Source organism: Phalaenopsis equestris, unplaced genomic scaffold, assembly GCF_001263595.1.
Source record: "Phalaenopsis equestris unplaced genomic scaffold, ASM126359v1 Scaffold000002, whole genome shotgun sequence".
Taxonomy (NCBI): domain Eukaryota; kingdom Viridiplantae; phylum Streptophyta; class Magnoliopsida; order Asparagales; family Orchidaceae; genus Phalaenopsis; species Phalaenopsis equestris.
The window spans coordinates 5,467,602-5,485,338 of NW_018164444.1; the positions used below are offsets into that span (position 1 = coordinate 5,467,602).

The following is a 17,737-nucleotide window of genomic DNA, read 5'->3' on the forward strand; positions in this document are numbered from 1 at the left end:
AATAAATATTTCATTACAGGAAATCAAGGTTAAAGATTAAGTGACATGATAAAACATTTAAAGGTTGAGGTGAATAATTACTTTTTATCTGTACTAATTTCAGTTCTTTTATTTTTAAAATGCATTCACTTTTTCAAGTATTAGAACATGATAGTATAAACAAATTAAATAAAATTTTCATACATACCACCCAATTTTTTTGTAATTACATATCTAACGCCTAAACTTCACTTTTTTACATAAATGCTACCTTACCTATGCATGAAAATGTGTATTTCACTTTTTAAAAGTTAAATTTGTGATATTCTTAATGTGATTTGAAAGATTTGGCTGATAAATCTAAAAATTAAAGTTTAGGTGGTTAATATGTAAATATATAAAAATTGGGTGGTATGTATGTAAATTTCCCATTAGATAAATCTTTATCTCTTAAAATGTTTCATGAGCTCAATATATGTTTTAATGATTAAAAGAAATTAAAAATAAAGTAAAATAAAAAAAATTATATAAGTCAATCATTTGAGTAATCCCTATATGGTAATAGTTGATAATACTTTAGTAATCCTGCATGATATGAAAATGGAAATTGCTTGAAAAAGAACATGGAAATGGATTGCCTTAATTTATAGATATTTTTGTTGGTGCTCTTTAGTTGATTTCTTAAATGTTAGATAAATATAAATATTTAAAAGTTTCTCATTAAATAAAATTTTAAATGTCCAATTATTTTTTAACATCATGTATGCTTGGACATGCAACAACAACAAAAACAACAAACAAGCCTTTATACCACTAAGTGGTGTCGGCTACATGAAGCCCTTCGCGGCTACATCTTCATCTAATCACCATCATCTTGAACAATAGACCCGAGATAACTAAAACATTCACTCCTTTTAATGGCTTGATCACCCATTGTTACAACACCGCCACTGTATCTATTACTACTAAAATTAGAGGTCATGTATTTAGTTTTAGATCTACTTAAATGAAAGCTTTTGTTTCCTAAATTTAACCTCCATAATTCAAGTTTTTTGTTTTCTGAACTCTATATAGTTTTATCCACAAAATTGATATTATAAACAAAAAGCATACACCTGTAAATGTCTAGAAAAAACATCTGCAACTAAAGCAAAAAGATTTGGGCTTAAAGCTGATCCTTGATGTAATCCAACTAAAATTGGAAAATACTTGGTCAAACTTTTTTGTGTTCGAACACAATAACTCAGTATATATTATCTTTAATAACTTGAATTTAAGTAATATTAGCACCTTACTCTCATGAAACCTTATCATAAGCTTTTTCTAAATAAACAAAAATTCTATGTAGATCCTCCTTACTCTCATGTTTAGGCATATGCACAAAAATTTAGTGCATAGTAGAACTATAATTTATCACTAAGTTGATGTATAACTTGTTATTTAACTACGTACAGCAAGGAAAAAATCCGTTAAACTAAATGAGAGAGAGGAGATAATTTTCATATTGAAGAAGAGGAGCGACTGGAAATAGATAAATTGAATTTTAGCTTGTTTTCAAGTTTTCTTTCTGAATTGTTGTATGAACATGATTTGATTTTCTTTTCTTTTCATATTTGAATTGGATATGATTTAGAAGTGTTGATGTTAAGTGGCTCTTAACTATTTGGATGAAATTTGGGAGTATTATAAATATTAGAATGGTATGATTCTGCCATTCAACCGTCTGATCCTGCTTTGGTAATTTCTCGTGCTTTCTGTTTGCCTGTTCTTTGAAGGTGCCAATACCTTCTCGACTCCTCTTCCCTTATAAGATAAAATTGGTTTGTTGCTTCCTTTGAATTGACATAGCTGGTTCCACATATATATATTTTCTTACTACATTGATCTCCCTATCTTGAAAAAGTTTATCCTCGAAATTAAAAAAAAAATTAAAGATATCTTAGTTGAAGTGATTTTGATAACATTCTTGTGTTTCTTAGTCTTTCTTTTTTGTTTTTCCATATTTTCATAGAATTTATTCAAATGGAATGTTTGAAATGTAGTCATTTTATATTATATTTAATATATTATAAAGTTTCTTGATATCGATTAAATTAGGATATATGTCAGTTGAATATGTGATAACTTCACTTGATTTATAGAATTCGTACAACAAATAAATTACTCCTTGGTCCTTATAACGAGTCAATTATGACTACAATGGATTGAGCTGAATTAGTTTTCAAGTTTTTTTAGAAGACTTTTCAATTTTAGCTGAAATTTATTTTATTTCTTCTATTTTTATTCATTTAAATGCAATAAGGATAAGCATTCTTTATAATTTGTTTAAATGATATGAATAACAGTTATCTCATATTTATCTTTGAGCTGTTTTTATTGTAAATAAGGCTGTTTGTATTAACATTTTATTATTTTATTGATGGATGAATTATTGCGGCCATTCACGAATGATATTTTCTTCCTCTTTTAATCCAAGTTCTATTTACGAATAGCTTCAAGTTGTTTACGTGAAGTCATGATTGTTTCTCTTTGAAACTTTTCTTTACCTATATCAATTTTGGTATCAAAAGATGCTTTTTCGTTCTTCTGTATCTTCTTGTGTATAATTTATAGCTTTAACATGTTTTCCTTTTTCTTATCTCATCAGCCTTTTGTTATCATTTCTTTTGCATGTAGCTTCTTGCTGAAAAAATGCCTGAGTTGCTGGACTTTTATAAAGATTTAATTCATTTGGAAGCAGCATCTAAGGTATGTATGTGCCCGCTTCTCCTTATATACAAGTGGTTCATTCGTTTCCATTCTATCTGTGTCTGTGCATGATTTTGTGAACGCATATCCTTAATCAAAGAGAAATGAAGTTTGCATATCATTTCCATTATTTCGGTTATTTAGTATTTTTTCTGATAAAATTCTATGAAGAGTAACAGATTCAATTAAAGATGGTAGCTGAAGAAATGCAAGCTGTGAGCAAAGGTCTTGAAAAGGTTGAGTTTGAGCTCTCCGCATCAGAAAATGATGGGGAAATCTCCGTAGGCTTCCGAAAGGTAAATCTCCGTCCTTTCCTTATCAGGCTTCCCGGTAAATTTCAAAGTTTATGAAGACAATTTATGACCTTGAACTGGTTTAATAATTTATGTAGAATTTCATCTTTTTGTTCACCTTTATGATTGGCCATCTTTTATTTTTTTTCATTCAATTAATTTTTCTAATATGAAAACCCATGGAAGGAGTCATTTCTACAAGTCTATACAGTAGATTTTTTTCATCCCGACTTTCTACTAAGGTTTCGCGCTATTGAGTCCTCCACTCTATGTTGGCTTTCCAGCATCTGCTCGTGCAACTGGAAAATCTCTTTGTTCATTGCAGCCATCTGCCTGACAAGAGCCTCCTAGTCTGGTTGTGAGGAGCTTGGGGAACTAAGAATGGGAGCACGAGTGAACTCGGCGTCAAAGGCTATGCCCTTTGCTCCAAATGCCATAAACCCTCCCCTTCTTCCTTACTGTCGCCTGGTTCCAAAGCTCGTGCTCGGACTGCGCAGTGGTAGGCTGACTACTATTGCAGCTGGTGGAAGTTTGGGCCTGAGCTGCCTAGTGCCTCTCCCGGCGCTACTCGAACTCCTCCTGCATAATGAAAATCAGCATTTAATTGTCACTTTCAACAATTAGAGTCAAAATAAGCTTTTAATTGAAGTTTGTTAACTTACGACAACCCGCCAGAAATGCTCCGAGACCCTCTGCGCAGTCCTCGGGCGCTGATGAGTTTGACATACAACTGCGCAACGGAGGGTGCATGACTCAACTCCTTGGTCTGTGTAGCGTACAAAATGCTTAACACTAAAAAAAACTCTAAAATTTGAATGAATATTTGATTATCTAAAAAAAACTTACCAACCTTCTGTAGTGCTCTGTATGGGGGACTGATATGCCAATATAGAGCACAGCTCCCCTGGCCCCTCCGTCGCCCGATTCGCTCGATTTGTCTGTCTCTTCCTCTCATAATTAGGCTACAATCAACTGATCTTAGTTCCCCTCACCAATTCAGGCAGACGCTTGTTCCTCCGACGGGTTGTCGTGAACATGTCGCAAGGCAATGGCTGCCCCAAATCTCAAAGATTCGGTGGATCTACTGCTGGTGCTCTAGGAGCCAGGTGAAGGATCTCTGCAACATTAAAAATAATTCATGTATTAGCATAAAAAATTAAATCAAATTTATAAATTTAATTCAAATTACATGATCGTACCTCAAATTCCCTGAAACACATGTCTCAAGTGGCTACAGGTATCTGCTTCCATGACATACATAACTCATCGTAGTTGCTTCTGATAATTATTGTGATGCAGGTGACATGCAACTTGTGGGGAATGAATCTACTTAAGAAACAAATTAGTTACCGAAAAACATATAACGTGAAGAATAAATGCAATATAATGTTAAAAATAACTCAAGAGTCCCCCTCTGGCAGTAAGTGTACCCTACGGTACCCGGGGGGGGGGGGGGGGGTAGAAGTCGACGGGCCAGACTTAGCAGGTGGGTGAGTAGATGTGGAAGCAGCAGGTGCCCCATGAAATGGTGCAATATCAGGTGCTGGAGCAGGTGTCACGGGAGGGGTGGTAGTAGCTGGTGGGGGAGGAGGTGCCATAGGAGATGTAGCAACAGCCGGTGGGGGAGGAGGTGTCATAGAAAGTGTAGCAGTAGTGGAAGCAACGGTAGGAGTAGACGACCTCTTCCTGCTATGGTAGGTGTTCTCAAGGGTCCCCATAACATGGGATCTATGAGGTGGCTATCCACTTGTACCATTTGTGGCCATCTGCAAACAAAGGAATAATATTGAAAAACTTTGTAGTGGCGGGAAAAATAATCATAAGCAGAAAGAAATGATGTAGTGAAGATAAGATATAAGTAGCAGCTATGTCTAAAAATAGAAAAAACAAGAGTAATAACTATGCCTTGATACAAAAAATTTAGCGATTAATCTACACCACAACAACATTATATCCTGCTATATGACAAATCCAAGCTCTTAAAAATATAAATGCTTAAAAAGATGATACTGTTACAAATCTAAATTATCAAAAGTTTACATCTACATCCTGATCAATATAAGTTCAAACATTACATAAATTAAAAATACATAAATACTCTTTCCAGTTCTACTTATCCTCCTCGACTACAATTCACTTGCTCAAATGATCTTCTATAATCTCTGTCAGACGTGTTATATTCCACTCAATTTTTTCTGTTAGCCTTCACGTAGATGGTGAACCTCCTTACTCATAACAGTGACATGCCTGGCAAGCTCCGCAGTACTCGGGGGTGACTAGCTGGTGCCACCCTCAGAACCGCGAGAGATCTCAACCTTCTTCTTCCCTGCCGCCTGCGACCATTACTCGAACTTAGACTGTAAAGTGGTAGACTGACTACCACTACTGTTGGCAGTGCTTGGGGTTTAGGAGGACAACTGCTTCTCCAAGAGTTGCTCGTACTACTACATAATAAAAACCAAATATTAATTATCATTTTAAACATTAAAAGTCAAAATAAATACGAAAAAATCAATTTCTTACTTACATTCACCTGCTGAGGTAGCTGATCACCAACACCAACTGTGGTCATCTGTAGCAAGACTAACAACAAAAATAATCAGGAGTAGTATACACAAGTAAAAGGAGGAATGTGCAAAATCTAAACAGGAAACTTATCGTAACTGTCTAAAACAAAAATAAAAAACCTAACTCCTAAACTTCAATTTATACCTACATAAAACCTTATCTATGCATTTAACTAACCTAATACCTAGAGTGCAATATTTACTTGCATACCATTGAACTCTTATGTATATACATACTTAGCTAACACCAAAGCTTCAATTTATACCTACTTACCACCTTACCAAACGTTAATAACTTTTCTCTAATTCTAGACTCCTTAAACAAGCCTACACGAAAATATCATTGGGGATTTAGTTTTTGTAGGTAGGGCCATTAAATGGGGAGTTTCATATACTCGTGGAATGTCTTTTTAGGTCCACATAATGAAAAAAATGATGTGACTTAAGTTTAAAGACGTGTTTTTTTCCATTAGTAATTTACATCAGTAACTTTTACTCTTGTGACTTCTTTTAGTAACTTCTTAATTCAATTAATACAATTAATTTTCTTACTTCACATTAAGTTTATTAATTTTCAATTTACAATTTACCTCTCATAACAACAAATATTATAGAAGTTCAATTTTCTCACAATTTTATCTTTCTCTAATAGCTTTTCTCACCTGAAGATTGCTTAGAAGTGGATAAATATTTGTAAACCTAAAATCTTAAGCTAAACCTAAAATCTACATTACTCTAAACCTAATTTTATGTCTATACATCAAAACAACTAAACTTCAAATGTTACATACCACTGAAATCTTATACATATACATTCCTAACACCTAAACTTCAAATGTTACATGCATACCAAAATTTGAAAAAGGAAAAAATGGTCGAAGTTACATTTTCCAATCGGCCAGGGTCGCGATAAATTTCAGTGGTCGGAGGAATGGTGGCGGCGAGAGGGAGGAGAGGGTTTCAATGTCGCGGGAGGGAGGAAAGGAGCGGGGGCGTGGCGCGCATGAATATGAAAATGAGTTGGAAGGCGCGTGATGGATTTTTTATATAAATTGTGTCGGCATTATCTTCTACTTGCATCGTATTTTTTTCGATGCATTTAAGTAAAGTTTTTGCGTTGATTTATTGGAGACAAATACGACGCAAAAAGCACCAAAAAATCAACGTTCATTTCGTTGTTGTTTGTGTTGAATATTTAGGCGCAAATTCCGACGATAATGAAATAAATTTAATTTCGCCGCAAATCAGTCGCAAAATCCAACACAAAATTTTGACGCTAATTCAATTCTCTTATGTAGTGTTAGGACGGGGGAAGGATGGGGTTAATGGTTGGACGATTGGATTTGGAAAGGGTGGGATGGGTGGTCATCGCCTATGAATAGGTAGGAGGAACGTAGAGTGATCGGCGGCTGGAATAGGGAAGGAGAGCTAGGGCGGCTGGAGGTTTGGTCAGGAAATTGGCTGAAGAAGGGGCGGCGACTGAGTCGGGAAGCAGGGGAATAAGGGGCGGCGGCTAGGTCGTGAAGCAGGGGAAGAGGTGGTCGGCGGCTAGGAGTGGGGAGAAGAGAAATGGGGAGGGAGCGAGGAGATAAACACAACATTTGAGCATGATACAACAGGAGAAGTAGCTGTCCTTGGATACAACCATAGCAAGTGAGGATGTCTGTAGGCGAGAAAACAGAAGGGCGGGGGGTGGGGAATTCAGTTGATAATTCCCACCCGGTGAAAGGGAAGAGTAGCCGGTCCAACTTATTGTTCGATCGAGACTCCTTCCCCTACTAAACCCATTGGCCGGTTTAACCAAGTCACGCCCTAGCATCAAGGGATATCTTAGTTATATCATTTGAAGGAAAACAAACATAGAATTATGTAAACTTCATGATGCATAAGAAAAAAAAAATCTTAGTTTGGTTTATTTTGAAAATCAAAATGGAAAAGTTTTAAGTCTTTAGTATTTAGAAATTTTGTGGTATAGATAACACTATTTAAAAATATATATATATATATATATATATATATTTAAAGGGTGGCTGGAAATAGCCTTTGCCCTTTGCTTATATATATTCTTAAAAAAAAAAACCTAAGGGCTAATATATTAAAGAGTAAAATGTACATATATATTGTATGAGAGGGCTTACAAGAAGACCCAACCCACATAATACAACCACAAAAATCCACTAAATTAAATATACATAAAGATAAAAAAATCAAAAAACCACCAACGGACGCAAAAGTGCTAGGGACGCCCCACTTTAGTCCTCCCTCTGTCTCTAGTTCTCGGAAAGGAGCCAACTACAAATTGGTAAAGTGCATACCATTACCCGAAGTAATCAAATTTCTGAGCTCAAGTAGGTCTCCATTCTTCTTCTTCCTCCTGGATGTATAGATTTGTCATTATGACGAATGACTCATCTGATCAATGGATTGGTCCCAAAGTGGTTGGACAAGTGTAGGTCATTGCATATCATGATCCCAATGAGCCTGAGTAACATTGATATCTTTCAGGACCTAATGAGGCGGTAGTGAAGCAGTAGAATTATTTCCACCTGTAATATTAGTGATAGGGTTTAGGGCAGGCGAAGTTTGAAGAATCTCCCTCGCCTCCACAATAGGAGGTTCCAAAGACGGAGGAGCTACAACATTGTGTGGAGACTAAATGGTTGACATATTGCTTGCAGGGATAATGACGTCTTCAGATGTATCATTTTGATAATCAATAGTGTTAATAAGTTGGAACTTAATAGAGGAGATGAAATCACTGCCTCTAGCGGAACACTTTGCTTTTTTGGTTTGAGGTGGGAGAGTAGATGTTGGCATTGAGAACTGGAGTGACCGAACATACGACGATTCGTACAATACGAATGAAAATACTCAATTTCTTCCTTCTGTCAATATCCATGATGTTGTGTGCTCAACCAAATTTCTTTAGAAGCGAAAGAAGTAATGTCTCTTTCAACAAGTACTCTGGTTTCAGATTGCGAGAAATATTAAAAGTATGAATGTCCGTCTTGAGCGGTGTCAGCCGTTTTAATTTTTTTTTTTTAAAAAGATAGTGATTTTGTGATTTTTAAAGAAGAAGATATAGTTTTGTAAGATTATGTAAATAATTTAAATATAAATATGATCTTTTTGATTTTTGAAAAGTAACATTTTAATTTAAAAATATGAGAAATCAAACGGGTCTCACATTTTGAATAATTTGGATGACGGAGCGCAATGTCACAAGTAATACACTTATCCCGAAGAATAAACATATCACTTGTAGTAAGAACTCAATCACCTAAATTAAAAAATTTGTGACATCCGTTTGGTCTGCGAAATATTTTTATATGAGACCAACAAGTTCCCCTACCTAATATAAGGATTAGATAGGGTTTATTTTACCTGGGTTCCAAGTTCCCTATAGAGTCAAATCTCTATAGTTAATTACATCTTAAATGACTAGAGTCACTTAAGAAAACTTTCAATTAAGATTAGTGATTTTACCTTCCAAATTTTAAAGTTTAGGTTTCCAAGATTGGACATGGGAAAATCAAGTGGGAATAACTCAAAATAGAAACAGTTATTTTAAGGAATCCAAAGAAGTGAAAAGTATGGGATATCACAGATCCAGGGAGAACCCCGGTGACCTCCCAACTATTCTATTGTTTGACTTTATGTCTTTTGAAATGATCTTATTTAATGTTTGTTCCTGCAATTTATTTAAAATTTATGACTTATGTTGACACGATATCTGATCATGCAAATAGCCTAAGAAGATAGGAGGATTTATACCGTACCGTACGGTAACCTCAGAATCCTAAAGTGTTAGGACTTATAATTGCATAACCAGGGTTGTGCAAAAGTCTAGAAGTGATATGCGAGGGTTTATGTTGCACTAGACAAACCACTTCGAAATCCTATGAGTTATTTAAACTAAGGACAGTGATCGGTGAGAATGTGTTTTGATGTTGTAGATCCATCTTGAAGTTGTTCCTCGTTGCGTTGCCCACGGTGTTCGCTCCAAGTTCTTCATCGTAGCACTTCCGGGTTTAATGTTAATCCTATATAATCACTAGGTTTTCCTATACTAAGGTATAGTGTATACTAAAATAAATAAAACATGCGGTATATAAAAAAAGGTACAACATGCTAGGAGAACAGTATAACATGCTAGGAAAAAACAGTATAACATGCTATGAAATAAGCAGTATAACATGCTAGGAGAATAGTATAACGTGCTAGGAAATAAAAATGATGCAATGTAAATCACATCTGTAAATTTGGGAAGTCTGTTGCTTATTTAAACTAGCTATTATTCACTGTATAAACAAAGAAAACGTTGTCTGGAAAATCTTGAGAAAATCGACAAAGAACCCACGATGGAAAACTCGAGAAAATTGACGAGTAACAATTCAAATAAAACTACCAAAACCTCGGGAAAATCCCAGAGAAAAGACCACGAGTGTTTTGTCCAAAAATTACGATAAAACATACGGAAAATCTGAAAAGAGGGGACCGCAAACACTCGGGTCGGGGCTAGGCTCAAATATAATATATTTGTATTTGAGGGTCGTCGAAGGCTACTCGGTCACTCTGATATATAAAGCTCGCCACTCCACTAGAAGGATATCTTACTGAACCTAACTTAGGAGGGTACTCCTTAGTCCATGATCGGTAATCAACAAGTGGACAACCCAAATATAACATATTTTAAAATTTAAGTTTTAGCATGCACATATATTTCAAGCATACAAAAGAAAAACTTTTTTTTTTGTAATAAAGATATTTTTTTATAAATATTATATCTGTTCTTATCAATTTGTTTCTCTAAATTTTTAAAAAAATAGTTTTCCACAAGTCGATCGCGTCGTTGGGCTTAGGACCACCAATAACCTAAGAAGGTACGGGTCCCTCTTTAGTCTTATGTCGGTGAATGATACTTTCATCCTATAGTTCATCAAGTCCCAGAATTGAGTCTTAGTGTTGTAGGATGAGATATCATTCTGGTCTACCACCGGCGTGCTTTTGTCATCATTGCCCTACGCCCCAAAAACAAAACCGACCTACTTGTGACCTTGCTTGATGGTTTCACATATAGCAAAAAGCTATACATGAGCACTTATGTATCGGACATAAGCACAAAAAGCCGAACTAAGAAGGAAGGAAAAAAAATAAAAATGGGGATGAGAGAGATGAGGAATTGATCTACCCAAAAGATCGAAAGACAAGAAGGGTGAAACAATCCTCAAAAGAGAGCCCAAGATCCTTGAATCAATCCAAAAATGATATCATTTTTTCAAATTTTATGTAATTAGATCAACCCCAGAAGGGTATTCTTTCCAAATAGCAATTTTATGAATTTTCAAACCCTTCATGAATTCAATTTATATCAACTCTATGATTTCTCGAAAAACAAGAAACAAAATCATTAAAAGCTTTTCATATGTCATAAAAAATAAGAGGATTAATCAGTAGAGGGGAAACCATCACATGAAGAGGTCACCAGTTAAGGTTCACGGGTAAAGGGGAGCAAGAGGAAAACCCACACAACATAGGCCCACGGGTAGGGGCAACAAAAGAGAACGACCAACACAACATAGGCCCACAGGTAGGGCAGCAAGAGGAAGGCCATAAAGGCCATACACCTCAAATACGGCTCACGACCAAAACAGGAGGGAAGACATCACCATTACTTAAGCATGAACCAACCAATTTAAAATAAAAGGAACATATAAAGAACTCATAACCAAGATAAAATGAGAAGCAAATTAAAATCTATCCAACCACAACACAAATCAGAACAATTAGGCTCCCGAGTAGGGGAAAGAAGAGAGCCACAAAAGCAACAAACACCAAGTAATGCTCACGGCCAAGGCAGCAGAAAAGGAAAACCACCATAAATAGTGCCATTGCATTGTATTTGATATACATAAGAGAGTGAATGAACAAACTATTATAAATCATTAGGATAGAACCCACTTTCATCCCATAAGACATGACAATAAGTTAATTTACTTGTACCAAACATCACTACAAATAAATAGATATCGAAATCGTGAATTTTTGGATGACAAACTTGATTACCAATAAAAACCTTAGGAGAAGGAGAATTAAAGAGGAGGCCCCAACCAAACCATGCCCAACAAAGGGGTCAATCCGAGCTCAAGGAATGGACCAATCAGTAAAAAATTTCAGCCAAACATAAATCACCAAAAGGGAGCTTAAACCGAGCCTAAGAAAGGGGCAAACCGAGCCCAGCACAGAGGCAAACCAAGCCCAAGGAATGGTCCAAAACAGTAAGGGATTCTAGCAAACATAAATCACCAAAAAGAGCCCAAACCGAGCCCAAAGAAGGGGCAAACCAAGCCCAGAACAGGGGCAAACAAGAAAATAACATCCAGCATTTACCCATTTCAAAAGAACTAAAACCGATCCCAAAGAAGGGGCAAAAACCGAGGAGCAAAGGGGCAAAGCTCAGCCCAACACAGGGGTAAAACGAGTCCAGCCACATGGGAGGGCAAGCAAAAAATATTTCCAGCATTTACTCATTTCAAAAGAACTAAAACCGAGCTCAAAGAAGGGGCAAAAACCGAGCAGCAAAGAGGCGAAATCCAGCCCGACACAGGAGCAAAACCGAAACCATATCCACCATAAAAAAACTTTGAAACCAAATTCCAGCTATTTATATGTTTTAAAATGATCCAAAACCGAGCCTAGTTTATCGGCAAAAATAAGAACAATGATTCCAGCATTTATTCAACCCTGCACAACTAAAATCGAACCCAAGATGGACAAAACCGAGCATCATAGAGGCTAAACCGAGCCCCAAGATAAGAGGGTTCCAGCTAAGAGGGTTCCAGGGTTCCAGCTTTTGTATCAAATGGTGATAGACAATAAGTAAACATGAATAAATCCTTTTAGAGTTAACCTTTTCCAACATTTATTCTAAGCATGAATAACAATAATAAAAACCTTGATAATTCTAACATGCATTTCTAGAGGGATGAACTTCATTTCCAAGTTACCGATATAATGTTTCCAAGTTTTCAAGCAAAAAAAGAATAGAGGTAGCCCATACATTCTTTCCTTTTACTGAATGTAACATGTATCAATGCCTAAGCTATGCTTCCATTAATTTTTGTAAGAGCATAGAGATGCCTCAAAATGCCATCCTAAATAAAATAGAATGGAAGAAAGGGAAGAATATCTCTTTTCAGCAGTTTAAGATAAAAAATTGAAAGACAATTTGAAGAAAACCACTTCAAGAGAAATATTCCTCCTAAAGACTTCAAGAAACGACAACCACAAATGCTCCACGCCACAGGCACCCGAAAGTATTGCTTAGAGAAAATTAAAGTAAATAGCAGTTTAGAGAAGATTTTCGGCAAAGTAAACAACACTCCACGAACACCCCACACTCCAAGCGCACGAGAATCATATTTTAGAGAAGATTTTAGCAGAGTTTTCTTCCCTAGAGCCTCCCACAGCAAAAATACAGCCTCTTCTTTCTCTCCAAAAAATTTCAACAACCCAAAACAGTGTTTTATGAAGCTCTTTTATATGCAAAGAAGAGGGGAGAGAGCCACCAACCACCGCTTCATGGCCGAATATAACAAGAGGGACAGAATCGACACAATAAAGAGGGAGAGCGTACAACCTCGAGGAGGAGAAGCATCAGCCAACTCGCCTCCCGCAATTGGAGAGCCGAGTGGCTAATTTGCCACGTGAAGAAGGTTGCCACGTGAAGAAGTGGAAGAGACGGGAGAGTGCGCCGCGTACGCGAACGACAGAGGAAAGCCGCGTGAATCAACCATGGAATCTAGGGCACGCGAGAGGAGCGGGACGAACATCATGGGATCAAGCCGCGGGATCGAGCCATGGAATGGGTCGGACGAGGGCTTAAGTGCGTGGGTAGAGGGGAAATAGTGATTAAAATTATAATTTTAATATTATAAATAATAAAAATATAAAATATTTAATATTTCTTAAAAAAAATTCAATTTGAACTTTTTATTTGTGTCAAAACATAACAAAATTGGTGTCTATTTTAGGTAATTCTGACGTTCCGGGCGCGCCGGCGCGGTCCGTTTCACCGTCGGAAATCGTTTTGACGAATTTATTGATTTGTATTCGTTGATTTGCGTGCAAATTTTCTCGTGTCGGAAATATGACAATATGAGTGTCTTTTTCTTCTAAAATTAGTGTTCCGAACGCGTTGGCGCAGTCCATTTTGTCGTCAGAGGTCGCCCGGAGAATTTCGCATTTTCATGCATTCTTTAGGCTTAATTTAAGTCTGATTTTGTGCAATTTAGTGAATTCTATGCATTCGGTATGTGTATGTGACGACAAAGTCTTGACGAGGTTTTTCTATGACTTGAGATCCTATTGGAAATTTTTCTCTGAGTCTCCACACTATAGCCCTTAACCGCTCGTCCATAAGACGATGGTTTTGAGACCATAAATGCTATACATTACAGGAAAATATGAAGTGGCTGAAATTTCTAAAAAGGGTGGGTCCCAATTCTAGTTTTCTAAGTTGATCAATAGGAACTCCTACAGCTCGATCTTAAGATCTTAAGAAAAAGAGTAATGACCTAAAAAATGAGGTCAACAAATGAACCCCCAATAGGTGTGGTGTGCAGACCAAACACGCCGCGCGCATTGGTGTTGACCGAATGGATCAACAAACCAAAGAATATTTAAGTAGATCGACCAAAGATTTGAATTTGATTGCAATTGGACTTGAGTTGGGTTCCCAATTAGGAACCCAAGACTCGAGAAAGAGTTCGTGAATGAATGAGTTGGGCCCTCCGCTGGAGAGTTCCCAACTCAAATGCAAGAGTGCATCGGGGAAGTTTTGAGTTTAAAGGAAACAAGGCAACCGACACAGGAAGACAAGGGAATTAAGCCGGACGACCGACACCCGTAAGGGCAGTTGCATACGATTTGTTTGAAGTCATCCTCAAAGATAGAGGTGCGACGTTAAGAAGAGAGCAGCGCTGATAAGCACGGGAAAAATCACGTCAAAACAGCTGAAGTTGAAAAGGAGAACATGTTGTAAGACAGGACGAGCAGCAGAGGAGCCGCAGAAATCACGAGTTGTACCCGCGAGACGGGAAGACGAGCCGCAGAACTCGCGATATATATATATATATATATATATATATATATATTGAAAGGGTGGTATTTGGAAATATCGCTCCCCATATGTGCTATTCATCATCGTAGGGATCGAATCCGGGTCAGAGGGGTCTTACGACTTACAACTTAGCTGTCTTTCAACTTGTCACCCTAGGCACGCGCGCACATATACACACACATATATACATACACACATACATACATGTAACCAATAGTTCATTTTTATAATTGCAAGCGCATATATATAGAGAGAGCAAAATGTCTTGATGGAACTTAAACTTCTCTTTGTGAGAACTGGAAGATGTGGAAAAATTTGTGTAAAGTCTGATGTGGAGTAGCAATGAGGTGCAACTATTGTTGTGTCTCCACTTGGACCGAATCAGTCCAGAGATTGGAGGTGTCGACTGACCCTCCTTTGGGCCTAGGGTTTGACACCAATGGGAGTGAGGCCCTTCCTAGTTATCATGATACCTTATATTTGCTTTCAGGATGTTTTAGGGTTCAATTTTTAGTACCTGTAGGGCTATATCCAAGGGTGAGTGGTGCTCCAACCATGTCTCGCTTCGAGGTGGTGACTATGCTCAACATTTCCTTCTCCGCATTCTTTTCATACCTATCACAGTCTTCCCTCCCTGTTGCAGCCACCCAGACAAACCACCACAATTGCCTTCTTGCAGTCCTATCGTCTCCCTGCAACTGTCCACCTTCCACCTCCTTGTTGCCACCCTGCTCTAGCCTCCCTCCCACAATCCTCCTTCCAACCTGCTGCCATCCCCTTTACAACCACCTCCCCAGTTGGTTGCCCTTCCACCACAACCAACCTTCTAGCCTCCCTGCCATGGCATTCCTCCCATCATGTTGACATCCCACTGTAGCCAACTTCCACCATCCCTCCATCCAAACATAGCCATCTAACGTCCCTCCATCCCACATAGTCGATTACCACTCTTTTGGGATAACCCTAGTTGTGTTGGTGTCATGTCTGGTGTTATTTTTATTTTTGTTTGCATGATTGTATTTACTTATTTTGAATTTAACAATAATATTTGATTTTTCTATCATTGTTTGGGTTAACTCCGATATCATTTGATATCAGAGCTATTCTTAACTCTAGTCATATCCTAGGGTTACCGAGGTCCCCCACTATCTAACCCAATCTCCACCCAAAAAAATCTTCCCTTTCTGATTTTCCAAATAGGCCTCTCAAAAATTTTATTTCTCACCCTACATCACCCCATTACACATCAGTCCACCAAATCCCAACTCAAACCCTAGCCATGACATTGAGGAGAGAAATATCACAAACTTAATCGGGAGAAAATGAGACAATGTTGTTTATGCAAAACTTGCAAAGAGATGGCGAAGAACTTTCAAAGAAAATCCTCCAACTGCAATAGAGGCTTACCTCCTTCGATAAGAGACAGTCCGAAAGGGTTGCCGATAGCCACAACAGTGACTTGTTAGATCGAGGTAATGAGTGAATCCCTTGTCGGCCGTTTTTAACTTCGTGATTTGAAAAGGTGGTGATTTTGAAAATAATTTAAATATGAATATAACCTTTTTGATTTTTAAAAGTAACATTTTAATTTTAAAATAGTTGAGACCAAACGTGTCTCACGTTTTAAATAGTTTAGATGATTGAATACAATACTACAGGTAATACACTTATCCCGAAGAATAAATATATCACTTGTTATAGGGATTCAATCACCTAGACTAAAGAATTTGTGACATCCGTTTTGGTCTGCGAAATATTTTATTAAAAAAAGGCCAACAAGTTCCCCTACATAACATAAAAATTTAGATATGGTTTATTTTATCTGGGTTCCAGATTCCCTATAGAGGCAAACACTTATAGTTAATTACATCTTAAATGACTGAGGGTCACTTAAGAAAACTCTCGATTAAGATTAGGTGGTTTTGCTTTCAAGATTTCAAAGTTTAGATTTTCACGATTGGACATGGGAAAATCAAATGAGAATGACTCAAAATAGGAACAATTATCTTAAGGAATTCAAATGAATGAATAATAGGAGACATCACAGATCTAGGAGAAACCCTGGGGATGTCCCAACTGTCCTAATGTTTGGCTTTATGTCTTTGAAATGATGTAATTTAATATTTTAATCCTACAAATTATTTATGATTTAGGACTTATGTTTACACAATATCGAACTGTGCAAATAGTCTAAAAAGATAGAAGAATTTATACCCTACCGCACGGAAACCTCGGAATCCTAAAGTGTTAGGACTTATAATTGCACAACAGAGTTGTGCAAAAAAGCCCAAAGGGTGATTCTATGAGTTGTTATTTAAACTAAATGAAGTGATAAGTGATATGAAGATATTTATGTGATGTGTTTTGATGTTTTGCTGTTGCAGATCCACCTTGAAGTTGTTCCTCGTTGTGCTGCCCACAATGTTCTCTCCAAGCTACTCGTAGTAGCACCTTCTGGTTTAGTTTTAGTTTTGAAAATGCATCTAATCACTAGGTTATCCTAATCTAAGGCATAGTGTGTATCAAAATAATTAAACATGCAGTATAAAAGAAAGGAGCAGTATAGTGTACAGTAGAAAAAAAAAGACAGTATAACATGTTGAAAGAAGAGCAAAATGTGCTAAGAAAAAACAGTATAACAGACTATGAAAACAATATAACATGCTGTGAAATAAAATGTTGTAATGTAAATTAAACCTGTATACCTGGGAGGTTCATTGCTCCTTTAAGTTTAGCTATTATGCGCTGTGTAAAAGGAGAAAGTATAACCTGAAAAAAATTTGAGAAAAACAGGTAAATCGTAGGAAAAAGACAAACAAATAAAACAAAATACAATATCACATATAAAAGACCAAGAATAGTAGATTTATATGTGATATTGAGGATGTCCCCAATCACCAAGAGGATCTGAGTGTAAGACTCAAACTCAAATCCCGGAACATTGAGTTTCAGTTTTGGTCAAATTAAGGCAAGAATTTCATTATTTGATTTAATTAAATCAGTCATGAGTCACAATCTAGTGCACCCTC

At 36.8% G+C, this 17,737-nt stretch overlaps 1 protein-coding gene across 5 annotated transcripts in view; it reads left to right on the top strand.

Annotated features, from left to right (window-relative positions):
* The window catches only part of LOC110018044 (formin-like protein 3), a 114,808-nt gene that overhangs the window by 65,925 nt on the left and 31,146 nt on the right, over positions 1-17,737 (top strand). For all 5 annotated transcript variants that reach the window (XM_020715266.1, XM_020715265.1, XM_020715267.1 and 2 more), the window contains 2 exons: positions 2,656-2,727; positions 2,907-3,023. In XM_020715266.1, coding sequence (XP_020570925.1) covers positions 2,656-2,727; positions 2,907-3,023 — 189 coding nt within the window. The remainder of the gene's footprint in view (positions 1-2,655; positions 2,728-2,906; positions 3,024-17,737) is intronic.